Genomic DNA, 13,994 nt, shown 5'->3' with positions numbered 1-13,994 from the left:
GACAATGGTTAATTGGCCATGGCTGGTGAGTATTGTCGGTGTTCTTTTACTTATTTTGAGTGGTATATGTAGACATTTCCACCATGATCGTCCAGAAAGTGAGGTTTCCAAACAAACTGAATCGAGGCGAACCCGGTTTCAATGTACATATTCTCATTTGCGTCTTGAAACAGACAGTAAGAACTGGTCCCTGTGCCATCAGATCGTGCAGAGAAGGTCAAGAGGGTGCCAGGCGCCGAGAATAGATCTCGCTATGCGTTAAAACAGTGGCCAGACTGTATTTTGGGAGACGGTTAATGTTATTAGGCAATCTCCTGGTGACCGTCTTTGGTCTATCCATCATGACGTATGTCTCCTATCAGGTAACCTGCTTGGAGGAACATTGTCCCCCAGACAACTACGAGCCTTTGTGTTTAATGACGGAATCTCCTGTGAAAAGAGAACAATAAACACGAGAGTGTTTCATCAGGAATGACCATTAAAGGAAACAAACGGAATATATGAAAGGGTTTTTCTTGGTCCACCTCGTGGTCGGGGCAATCGATAATAGTTATGATCATATTTGAAATGTACTGCAGTTCTAATAGCTGATTTCCCTATGGATCTGGTCATGAGATCAAAGTCAACAGTTTTGTATCATCTCTCGAGTAAGGCTATTTCTATCTCAACCCTCTTCAGCTGGGCTTCTATGCAGGGGCTGTGGTGATAATTTACAGATGAAACGCAATTTAACAATTTTCTATGGCACCATCTATTCTCTGCAGGTGAGTTGGTATACTTTGCCTTATGTGGTGTGCCAAATTGATCTCTGGTCCTGCTCCAGCTATGAATATAGCTGACGAATTGAATAATTTACCAGTGATATTCTTGGAGTGTTTATGAAGAATATGACCACTTGCGCAGTATTGCCTGGGCTTCCATCAAGATGATGCAATTGATGTAGCTAGACTTTATCCAGGATAGTTTTCAGCATTTAATAAATCTTAGTTGCGTTTAGGTTTTAAAGTAGTTTAAATAGACCATATCTCCAACATGTATATGTAATTACATCTGAAAATTAATGAAAGAAGATTGATATAGTAGGTTGTGTGTGTGTGTGTGTGTGTGTGTGTGTGTGTGTGTGTGTGTGTGTGTGTGTGTGTGTAAAATATATTGCACAAATCATTCAACTGACCCGCTTTAAAATCCAGATCACAAGTATACAGTTTTCGTCCTGTATAAATTCGCTAAGATCATTGCAATGAACAGTTCTATATCTACTATAATACACTGTCAAGTTGTGTTTGTTTGTTTGTAGTTTAACGCCGCACTCGGCAATATTCCAGCTTTATGACGGCGGTCTGAAAAATAATCGACATCATGAGCATCCATCCACGCAATTGGGATACGATGACATGCATCAACCAAGTCAGTGAGCCTGACGACCTGATCCCGTTAGTGGCCTCTTACGACAAGCATAGTCGCCTTTAATGGTAAGCATGGGTTGCTGAAAAATACTATTCTAACCCGGATCTTCATGGGTCCTTTCGTCGAGTTATGATAGAAATGAATGAGTGAGTTTGGGTTTTAGCGAAATTCCAACAATATCACGACGGGGAAAACCACAAATGGGCTTCACACATTGTACCTATGTGGGGATTCGAACCCGGGTCTTCAGCTTGACGACAGAACACTTTCACCACTAGGCTACCCTGCAGACCCAATGACAAAGTATGCCCAAGTATGACAACAAAGGCAGTGATGTTTAAATATATGTATTATTTCTTCACTGGAATGAATTTGTGTTGATATTGCTATTGTTGACTATGTGGTACATATAGAATTCAACGAGCTCCTGTGTAATACCAAGTTTATGAAAGGAGGGACTAATTCTGGTATTTCACGATCGAAAGCTAGTCAGATACCAGAACTATTCACGAGTTTCAAAAAATTGGTATTACACATGAGCGAGTTTAGTATTGTATTTATTACTTGCCATTTATAACTTTATTTTAGAATTTTACGAATATAGGCAGACACCAACACGATCCACAACGTAATCCGAATTAGTTTAGCAGAATAAAGCTTCAAAACATGTCAAACGTTGACACATATTAATTAAATACCATACAACGGCCCACCTTTAGAATTTAAACGTCCGTTCCACGAAGTTATCGTAGCGCTGAGGTTATCGTAACTCACATACTTTAACTTTCGACTGTCGTTGCGCTTCAATACGATCGCCTTGTGCAACGGGACCTGCACCACAAAGTTAACAATCACGTCACAATACTCTATGACGTGATTTGTGGAATTTTTTTGCAAGATCCACCGGCGAAACAATGTCATGTGACGTCAGCCTAGCAACGGGGTTGCTGGTGTCATTGAGTGTGCATAAGCTCCTCTCAGTGATCTATCATCTCCTCAGGCAAAGTCGTTGAATAATTTAAGGGATACTGAGAGCTTTCAATATTTGTTAGTGTAACTAATCCCCGCAGTACATAAGCACGCGCTTTGGTATTACACAATGTGTAACACAGCTGTATGTTTATGAAACAGGTGATCTCTTCACGGGCAAGTGCTAATATATACGCTAACAAAGATCAAACATAAACTGTGAAATACTGTAAAACGTGGATGCAGGTAAAATGCGTGCATGGAGTGTGTTGGTCGAGTTTCAGCTACAGCGTCAGGGTATGAATCTAAACCTCGATATCTCTGCGTCTCGAATAAATTTCGATCATGAGCGAACACCTGGTGTCATCACTGGCTTTCAGCGATACATTCATATATATATAATTTTATTATGTTTTACCACGCCCAATGGAATCTGCTTCGGCAGATAATTGAGACTGGTTATTCTTTGGCGTTGATGTTTTATATTCATATATCATATTGCCTTGGTCTATATCTGAAATACATGTAGTTATGATGCATCGATGGCATTTGAAAAAGATCAAGGCCATGCATAATGTTTATAGCACAACGATGAGTGTGTGAGTTAGGTTAAACGCTGCAGTGGGAAACAGTCCAGTTACATCGCGGCGTGTGTATTATTAAATGGGAGATGAAAGTGATGCAGGCCTTAGACGTTTACCACTTTAATAAAACCTCGAGCACGGATATAACATGGCCAATCCAGAGACTTGGCTCCTCGATGACAGCAAATATCCCGATTCTAAATCGTCTATATCTAAATTATCTGTATCGTAATCAGCATTGCTAAGCTCATTTTTAAAACACGGGTGTCTAACGCTTACTAGGTACATTGTATAATAATTTGCAATTTTAAGATTATTTATTTTAAATTGTTCCAGAAAATACACGAAAACAATCATTTTGAGTTCATTGAAGTCCCATATTAGATATTCACTATCATAGATCCACTGCCTTGCTTGCATGGTGGTGTTCAATACCCAAATACATCAAACATTTCTGTAACGAAAATCTGACTTTCCCCGTTGTGCGTACATGAACATTTATCAAATCTCACTGCACGTCTACACAAGGCGATGGTCGTTTAATGGTCATTTCCCATCCCAGTCCTCTTCCTCCAAACAAAGTCAAAATCCTATGGAAGCTGTCAATGTTCGATACTCCCAACATTCCGACAACTGTTTTAGTCTCACGCCGGCCTAGTCCGTGGTGTTGCATCCTCTGCTAGCAGCGTGGCGATTAGATGGACACATCGACAGCGTAAGAGTGACACGAACGTGAAAGCCTAGGGGTAGTGGGCTAGCATAACGGATCGATAAGAAGGATTCCATGGGAGAACACCATCCGCACCGAAACCCTACCGCTTTGCCGCTTTTCACACTTTCAGACCAGGCCACACAAGACAATGGTTTCAGCGTAGCGTTAAAAGTCCCCAGATCAAGCACGTCATAAGCTGAGAGGGTGGCAGACGAAGCACTTTGATTGGGCCCAGTTCCGAATCCATCTACGCATAAAATCAGTCGGTGCTATCACTATTCACAACCGACGCCTCAGTGGAATTACTTCTGTCATTTACAAGAGATCTTGCTTCTAGGAATCTCGCAATATTCACCCCAAGAGATGCTCATGCAAGAGGTCAAAGTTATTTAGTCAACGACGTGATGTCATAAGAATATCGGGCTGACACTGGATTAAGCTTTTGTGTACACCAGAAGCACTCGCTGGTCCTCCAGTCAACACAATCTAGAAATGCGTTCGACACAAGGAAGGTGGTGTGTTTTGATGCTGTTGCACGTGATTTTGTTGCTTAGCGTGCATTATTCTAGAGCTGGGAAAAATCTTCCCGAGATATGTAATGAACTTTCTGCCGTGGCAACAGGTCCTGGGAAATACACGGAGATTGTTTCGCGCCAAAGTAATGTCGTCTGCCGAGAGTCGGCTGCTGGTATTGTCGTCTGGTCTCATTGGACATCCAAGAGGAATGCCATCCTTAGAGGTAGGATCTTCTATGACGTACCTTTATTTGAATTGCCATCAGTGTTATCCGTACATAAATGTATCGATTTATAATGCTTCGTGAAAAGTTCCGGAAAAATTCCTATAATTCAGGAAAACAAATCCGTTTGACTAACTAAACTATTGACGACTACATGAATGTTATGAAATGGCTACATCACGCCTACTTCTACCAAGTGATTCTGCCACCTTCAATATCCCGTTTACCAAATTAAAAATAAATTCAACAAATTGTACTCTTCTCATTTTATTAACAAGCATGTGCGTGCCTGGATTGATTAGAATTTGAGGATCCTGAAACAGAATTTGTAGTACGTTGCAGCACATGTTTAGAACTGACGCCGTGAAAACACGTACACGAAGGGCCTTTGGACTTTATGAAGCTGTTGCATTATGCATCGTTTATCTGCTGCTATTTGACATTTGGTCCAGAAAATGAGTCCATAGCATCACGCTGAGTACCTGGGTACGGACCTATCTGTGTGTTGTCGGTCGTGAATAGTAAACAAGTTTGTTTACAACGTGACGGCTTGCAATCTCGTCTATTTAAAGGTACGCAATCGATTTTGGCGGGAAACTTCCAGGAATTGCCAGACACTTGTTTCCGTCTCCAGCTTACAGTTCCTGGAACTTGTTTTACAAGACTTCCGTTACTATTCTGCTCGAGTTTATTTTAGATTTTATGACGAAAATGAGTTCAGGTGTTGCTTATTTAAATCGTTTATCTGAGCTAACATTTCCTTCAGCACCATACATGAAAATCCTGTTCGTTACTGTTAGTTGTTTTATACTTACTTTTATACCCATCCTGACCCGTGAAGATCCGGGGTAGAATAGGTCTTCAGCAACCCATGCTTGCCGTGGCGACTATGCTTCTCGTAAGAAGGCGACTAACGGGATCGGGTGGTCAGGCTCGCTAACTTGATTGATCCGTGTCATCGTATCCCAATTGTATGGATCGATGCTCATGATGTCAATCACTGGATTATCTGGAGAGCGGAGAGCGGAAGGTCCGGGGTTCGATCTCCGACCGCGTCATACCAAAAGACGTTAAAAGATGGTACTTGTTGTTACCCTGTCTGGCGCTCGACATTAAGGGGCTAAAACAAGGACTGGTCGGCTCGGAGTCAGTACTCTGTGTCTGAGTGGGGTATTCATGTTAAACTGCGGCATGGTATCTCAGTGAGCTAGCACTATAAATCGGAATCAGTCCGGACTAGTACAAGCAGCCACACAAACACACACACGTACATGCACGTCGCTATATAAGTGCAATAATCTTGGACGCGACGTTAAACCCCATTTCACCTCACCTCACCTTCAACATTGTAATGGCCTATTGACAACACTGACTTTTAAACGTGGTGCCCCGTCTGTCAATGGTAAGTTCTGCCAAAGGATGTAAGAGTTATGAATACACATCAGTTACAATTCTGCTCATTGCTGCGATCCCCGTTGGAACTCCGGCAAGGAACAGGCCCTCAGTGTCCAATGGTGGCCGTTAGATTTGTTTGTTTGGTTTTTTGTGTAACGCCGCACTTAGCAATATCCCGATCCCGTTAGTTGCCCCTTACATGAATCGCAGAAGACCAGTTCTAACTGGGATCTTACCGTGTACAGATGGTTATATAATTATATATATTGTCCCCTGTAGAGGTGGTTATAATTACATATGTTGTCCCGTGTTCAGATGGTTATATAATTATATATGGTGTCCCGTGTACAGCTGGTTATATAATTATATATGGTGTCCCGTGTACAGCTGGTTATATATTTATATATATTGTCCCGTGTACAGCTGGTTATATAATTATATATTGTGTCCCGTGTAGAGGTGATTATATAATTATATATGGTGTCCCGTGTAGAGGTGATTATATAATTATATATGGTGTCCCGTGTAGAGGTGGTTATATAATTGCCGCCTCCGTGGTCTTGTGGTAGAGCGTCCGCCCGGAGAGCGGAAGGTCCGGGGTTCGATCCCCGGCCGCGTCATACCAAAAGATGTTAAAAGATGGTACTTGTTGTTACCCTGTCTGGCGCTCGACATTAAGGGGCTATAACAAGGACTGGTCGGCTCGGAGTCAGTATACTGTGTCTGAGTGGGGTATTCATGTTAAACTGCGGCATGGTATCTCAGTGAGCTAGCACTATAAATCGGCATCAGTCCGGACTAGTACAAGCAGCCACACACACACACACACACGTGCATGCACGTCGCTATATAAGTGCAATAATCTTGGACGCGACGTTAAACCCAATTTCACCTCACCCACCTAACCTGGTTATGTAATTACAAATGGTGTCCCGTGTACAGCTGGTTTATATATTTATATATGTTGTCCTGTGTAGAGGTGGTTATATAATTATATATGGTGTCCCGTGTACAGCTGGTTATACATCGGTATATGATGGGGGTCTAAAGCCTACCCTTAGGACTCATATTTAGAGCCAAGTAGAAAATAATGCCTCTGGCTGGAAAGTCAGGCAGATGCAGGGAGGCTACCTAATGATAAAGTGACACAATGTTCGCCACTAATTGGTTCCTGTTCAATGAGGCTGTGTGTCTTCGGGGTTGTGTTGGCATTTGGGACTGAAACCAGCTGATTGTAATGGATGGCAAGATGGGTGTATGGACATGGCGATGGTAACTTCTACCATATGCTTTCACCGCGTGTACTGTCTCATCCTTCCGTGAAGGCGACGTCATTGATTCATGGAAACATTATGATCCTACTTGTATTATGAATCACAGAAATTGTGCTGCTCTGAAACCATCATTTGTTTGTGATCACCTAACGCTGGACCAACAATTGACAAATATCAATCCCGCAAGTCGTTACAGTCCTAACGCCCTCAGCCTCTTCCCGAGCTTAATCACTTCCATACACGCTAGCCACTGAAGGCGATTTTAAACTGAGGAGCACCTGCTTTATATTGATTATTTATTCATCTAACTGTAAGGCTTTTCTATCACACACACTCTTTTCCCCATAAGTACATATGAAGAATGGCACCTGATCATTTGTGTAAATCGGATATTTATTCAAGGAAATTATAGGTCCTTCAAAAGTGAATTTAACCACATGATGTTTGTCAGGCGGATATCTCAAACGGGCAAAGAGGCATCTTGAAGACATGGCGTAACGGTTAAGCTAATGTCTGTTATGATAAACGTATTTGAAGAGAGGAAGAGTTAGTCTTGTTTTTTGGTATGCATCGGTCTGAGGAGATTTAGAAACTGTTCTCCATACACACAGGGAGGGTTGAGTTGGTCGCAGATTACAACAATATTTTCAGTCATATCAACGATTTCCAGCTTAATACGGGAGGATTGCCCAATTGTGTCTTTTGTGGGAGGAGGGGTATACAAGTTAAAGCGTGCGTTTATCCTACCCACCATGACCATGTGTGATTTGGACGTTTTGGGTAGCTCCTTTCCCCGTCAAATAATGTGCAAATACCATTTATAGAGTGGGATACACTGGTTTGCAAAGGGAGCGGGGAATGGCCGGGAGAAGGGCAGGAAAATACCAAGCCTGGAATAGTCACCTGTCTTTCTGGACGTGTTGCTTGAATATTGCTGAAAGCGATGTTAAATGACCTACTCACTCAGTCATGTATTCACGAACGGACAGGCACATGGTGTTCCTCACAAGGATTAACCCGTTCTTTAATCTCTGATGATTCACCGTACGACCTCTGTTGGCCATCCTCATGTTCAATACGACCTATGCTGACCAATTGACCACAACACGTGACTCCTTCGCTATGCACTTCCTCCTCACTAATGAGGAGGTGTTTATCTATTGATCCCTTGCTCCCATCGCCGTGCCTACATACGTGTCTCAATTGTCCAGCACTTAGTCTTCATGTATGCTAATTCACAGACTGTAGCCCTACATGATATATGTGAATATTTTCGCGATGGCGTCCATCCTTCACACACACACACAACGCACACACACACACACACACACACACACATATATAGACATAGATACATAGATACTTGTAATTATATATACAGTAGAATAAGTCCGACCCGTGAAGAATTGGGTAGAGAATAGGTCCGAGGCAACGCATGCATGCTTGCATGTCGTAAGAGGCGACTATAAATGTGGTGAATGCGGCGTTGAACAACAAACAAGTTGGTGTTCACTCACTCACTGCCAATCATTCACTCATTCACTCATTCACTTACACTTTCATTCACTCTCTCCAATCACCCGCGTAACTTGTCAATTCACTCCGTACGTAAGACGCTGGTATGTATAAACTATGCCGCTTAAATTGCCTTCGTTTTCACATGCCGTTCCGTTCTAGACGCTCCTGTAGTTACTGTCGTCGTTGCTTTATTCCTGCTCGATAGGGTTGTTATCATCAACAAGTAAACTCCACTCACACATCAGATCTAGTTGCTTAGGTTCGTGAAGCAAAACAGTCCTTTCTCTGGAGTTTTGACAGTTTGGGAATGTCTGTATCACGTCTGAGATCCCTTATGTAGTTAGGACCAGTCAAGATGTCTACATTCCTCATGCACAAAGACGGTCTTTTAGTCATCACGAGATCAATTTATTATTGAGAGAAGCAGTTCTGATTTACGCGGCCTGTCTTCGTAATAAAATTACGAGGAGTATAACCAAACTTCTCCACAACAAACGCTGGTTAACTAGCGTATGCTGTCAGATGCTTATATTGTAACTAAGAAGTTGTTCATCCATAAATCTTATCCTTACTTACCATATCCTGGTATTATCTCTCACCAAGGAGTGATTTCGGCGTGTTACGAACGGTGTCGGAAACGTTATGAGCTCAGCTATGATGGTCGTGTTGATGGAGTTGTTTGCTCAAAAACTTCAATAACATCACATCCGAGGTCCATCAACGATACTGGGGTGCTTGTATCCCACTGGTGTAGAAGACTTTCTCCTGATGGTGTAAAATCCTCAACGTTTAGGAAGAGGTGGAAATCTGACGGTGCCAAATCTGGTGAATACGGAGGATGTTCAATGAGGTAAAAGTCACATTCATTGATTGCAGTCATGGCAACAGCAGATTTGTCAACAGGTACATTGTCCTGGTGGAATAACACCCCTTTGTGATTTTTCTATACGTTTATCCTCGATATTGTCTAATCAAATTAGCGTAATATTGTCCATTAAGGGGGTGACTTTTCGAGATGTAGTCCCCTAGCATGGTACCTTTGGAATACCAGAAAGCCGAAACCATCACCTTGGCAGCTGATGGAACAGACTTTGCCTTCTTCTGAGGAGGAGATGTCTAATGTTTCAACTTCTTTGACTGTTGTTAAGTCTCTGGCTGATAGTGGTGAACGCAATACACATCCTTGATTAAATAAATTCTGAAACCTCTTTCCAGATCGTTCCTAATAATGTTCTCAACTTGCTCATGAGAAATGCCTACTACATTGGTTTTCTGGCGAGTCGTCCATCATCAATAATCATACCATCATGGCATGTATGTTCTCAACACTATCATTGGTAGTGGTAGTTGAAGGTCTTCCTTATTTGGGGTGATCGTCGAGGATCTTTCTTCCCTCCTCAACTCTACTGTTCGTCTCTTAACAGCGGCAAAGGAAGGCGCATCGTCCACTGACGTTCACACCATGGTTGTTGGAGTTAACCCTTTCAGTTGGAGATACTTGATGACAGCGCGGTAGCCAATTTTTGTCCATTTTTATCATCAGAGAGTATCTAGTCTCTTTGATGCCCGCTGAAATATGCTGCCTGGTTGTGTATTTGGTTTAAATGCAGCTTGTTAGCATGGAAAGAATTGTACTTAATACAAAGTGTTAAGGGCGACTATATATCTTTCGTAGTTAACTTTGCAGCCACCCTCCTATTTTATATTTCGTCATAAGTGACTGGATAACCTCCGTTGTTTAGTGGATAGAGCGTCTATCCCCGGCCGCGTCATACAAAAAGACGTTAAAATATTGTATTGTATTTGTTGTTACCCTGCCTAGCTCACTAAGAGATAAAACAAGGAGTTGTAGGCGCTGAGTTGGGTATCCATGTTAAACTGCAGCATGGTTTTACCGTTGGATATCACTTTAAAACCGACATGAGTCCGGACTAGGCGCACGCACACACACACACACACACACACACACACACACACACACACACACACACACACACACACATTACTTTCCTTAAATATATATTACACATACAAGGGTTATAATCCTGGTTAGAATGAGTCCCTGTAACATATGCTTAAGGGAAGAGACGTCGGTCGGTGCTCATAACATCGATCACTAGTTTTTCAAACCCAACTGACATATTGTTGAATTCGACGTTTATCAACAAACAAGCAAATCATAATAATATTGTAGTTAACATTCCCCTGCACAGGTTGAGTGAGTGAGTGAGTTGGGTTTGAAGCCACTTTATAACAGTATTCCAGTTATTTCACGACGTGTCAGCTTAATGTCGGAGAAAAGCACCAAGTGATGCAGGTCATAGACGTTTACCACTTCGGTGAAACCCAGGGGCACCAGTATGGTGTTTACAAACCTAGAAACATAATCGGGGCGGACCGTGATTCGAACCCACAATCATAGGTTTCTGGCCTGCCTTAGGGACTCAACTCTGCACAGCGAATTGCCGTCGGAATAGACGACTTACCACCCGTGCCCCTTTCATAGATAAAAATAATAGGACGTGAATAACGCCAATGAAGACAAGCCATTATAGCTCAAGATATACTAGGAGGCACGGGTTGCCCAGTCGTCTAAGGCGCCGCAATTCGCTGTGCAAAATTGCGTCCCTTGGGCACGCCAGAAACCTATGATTTTGGGTTCGAATCCCGGTTCGCCCCGATTATGTTTCTAGGTTTGTCGGCACCATACCCGTGCTCGTGGGTTTCACCGAAGTGGTAAACGTCTGAGACCTGCATCACTTCGGGCTTTCCTCCCACATTAAGCTGACACGCCGTGGTATAACTGGAATACTGTTAAAAGCGGCGTTAAACCCAACTCACTCACTCACTCACTCAAGATATACTATTAACGATACAGCACCTCAACGTGAAGGCGATGTCCACGTAACAACTTTACATACCGCAGTGGCTAAATGTGTATGTGCAGAATCAGTGATACCCTGAACACGGTGACCCAGAGACGCTGATGAATCATAGATACAAAGTAATTTCATTAGCTTGTTGGAACGTGCGGTAGGGCCGGACCACATCCCAGACGAGTCAGGGGCCTAGCTTCCCGGCGGCACCGCGCTGCAAGGAGTGGTGGTAGACGCGTCATTCAAACGTGACTTTTGGGGAATAAACATGCATTCATGGTAAAGGGTGTGATGAGATTTAAATACTGGATACGTCCACGGAGAAACCATCGCAATAGATATTAGGCAGGATACTTGTTTTACAGTGAGAACTGACGCGACTGTGCAAGCTGGACATGTTATGCGTACCCGCTTGTTGTTTAACACGAATGCGTCGAGCCGACCAGTCCTTGTTTTAGCCCCTTAATGCCGAGCAATGATAGTAGTAGCATCAGCAGCTGCAGTAGTAGTAGTAGTTGTAGTAGTAGCAGTGGTAGCAGTTGTAGCACTAGTAGTAGTAGTAGCAACAGCAGCAGTAGTAGCAGCACCTGTAGTAGTAGTAGCAGCAGTAGCAGTAATAGTAGTAGCAGCAGTAGTAGTAGCAGCAGCAGTAGTAGCAGTAGCAGCAGTAGTAGTAGTAGCAGTAGTAGTAGTAGCAGCAGTAGTAGTAGCAGCAGCAGTAGTAGCAGTAGCAGCAGTAGTAGCAGCAGCAGTAGTAGTAGTAGCAGCAGTAGTAGTAGTAGCAGCAGTAGTAGCAGTAGCAGCAGTAGTAGTAGTAGCAGCAGTAGTAGTAGCAGTAGTAGAACTAGAAGTAGTTGTAGTAGTAGTAAAAGTAGAACTAGTAGCAGTAGTAGTAGAAGTAGAACTAGTAGCAATAGTAGTAGAACTAGTAGTAGTAGAACTAGAACTAGTAGCAATAGTAGTAGAAGTAGAACTAGTAGCAGTAGTAGTAGAACTAGTAGTAGTAGCAGTAGTAGTAGTAGAAGTAGCAGTAGTAGTAGAAGTAGTAGTAGTAGAACTAGTAATTGTAGAACTAGTGGCAGTAGTAGTAGTAGTAGAAGTAATAGTAGAACTAGTAGTAACAGTAGTAGTAGTAGTAGTAGTAGTAGAACAAGTAGCAGTAGTAGTAGTAGAAGTAGTAGTAGAACTAGTAGTAGTAGGACTAGTAGCAGAAGTAGTAGTAGTAGAAGAAGTAGTAGAACTAGTAGTAACAGTAGTAGTAGAACTAGTAGTAGTAGTAGTAGCAGTAGCAGTAGTAGTAGTAGTAGTAGCAGCAGCAGTAGAAGAACTAGTAGAAGTAGTAGAAGTTGTAGTAGCAGTAGTAGTAGAAGTAGTAGCAGCAGCAGTTGTAGTGGTAGTGGTAGTAGTAGTAGTAGCAGAGGTAGCAGTGGTAGTAGCAGCAGCAGCAGTAGTAGCAGTAGTAGTAGAACTAGAAGTAGTAGAAGTAGCAGCAGTAGCAGCAGAAGCAGCAGAAGCAGCAGTAGTAGTAGTAGCAGTAGTAGTAGAACTATTAGCAGTAGCAGTAGCAGTAGCAGCAGCAGTAGTAGTTGTAGTTGTAGTGGTAGTGGTAGTGGTAGTAGTAGTAGTAGCAGAGGTAGCAGTGGTAGTAGCAGCAGCAGCAGTAGTAACAGTAGTAGTAGAACTAGTAGTAGTAGTAGTAGCAGCAGTAGCAGTAGTAGTAGAAGCAGTAGTAGCAGTAGTAGTAGAAGCAGTAGTAGCAGTAGTAGAACTAGACGAACTAGAAGTAGCAGCAGGAGGAGTATTGGCAACACTGGTAGGTTCCCTGCAGGACACGGAGTATTTTTAGCGCCCAGTAACTCATTCCTTTATGTGCCGTCTACAATGAGGATCGGGAGGCATGCGTCGTTCATCGTGCTATTTGTGGTTTTGTGGACCTGTTTCGATTATTTATCATGATAATACAGCGTGTACAATTCGGAATGTGTTTCTGTGAAAGTGAAGGGATTTGTCAAAGTGATAAACAAGGTTCACTATTACCGGTGCAACTCGGACAAATTGACTTAAAGATTACGGAATGGTTTTTATTGTGTTGTTTGAAAGATCCAACATCTTAAAAAGGAATTGTGTGAAAAATACGTTTGTATTCCCTTGTTAGTTTTGGGGGTGACACATTGGATGAGTGATTGTTAGCCAAATTGCCCGCGTTAACCAGGGGCGGAGATCCCCAGCATTACTCTCCGGAAAACGTCAGCGCGAAACTCAAGAAGATTGGCTACCCAGAGCCTCAATGTTAATGATTTTAAATGGCGAATGTTGTTTTTGTTATTTATTGGTGGAATAATTCAGCCCTTGAACTGAAAAGTGGATGGCTGCTTCACGCTCCCTTAATAACTCGCTTGACAAATGAAGAGTGCCAGTGTCGTGCTAACTCGCTTGACAAATGAAGAGTGCCAGTGTCGTTTCCCCAGGGTATCAATTCGGTGACCTAATGAGAACATTCGTTATCCTGTTCCACAGAAC

The 13,994-nt window shown here is 42.6% G+C and overlaps 1 protein-coding gene across 1 annotated transcript in view; it reads left to right on the top strand.

The window, feature by feature from the left end:
* The first annotated feature begins 3,598 nt into the window (after positions 1-3,598).
* LOC124135055 overlaps positions 3,599-13,994 on the top strand; it is a 135,118-nt gene continuing 124,722 nt past the window's right edge. The window contains exon 1 of the mRNA XM_046500233.2: positions 3,599-4,411. Coding sequence (XP_046356189.2) covers positions 4,165-4,411 — 247 coding nt within the window. The 5' untranslated portion in view covers positions 3,599-4,164. The remainder of the gene's footprint in view (positions 4,412-13,994) is intronic.

The sequence above is a fragment of the Haliotis rufescens genome, unplaced genomic scaffold (genome assembly GCF_023055435.1).
Source record: "Haliotis rufescens isolate VD_foot unplaced genomic scaffold, xgHalRufe1.0.p SCAF_10, whole genome shotgun sequence".
In the NCBI taxonomy this organism is placed as follows: domain Eukaryota; kingdom Metazoa; phylum Mollusca; class Gastropoda; order Lepetellida; family Haliotidae; genus Haliotis; species Haliotis rufescens.
The sequence above is the reverse complement of the archived record's forward strand: the minus strand, read 5'-3'. Positions and strand labels throughout refer to the sequence as shown.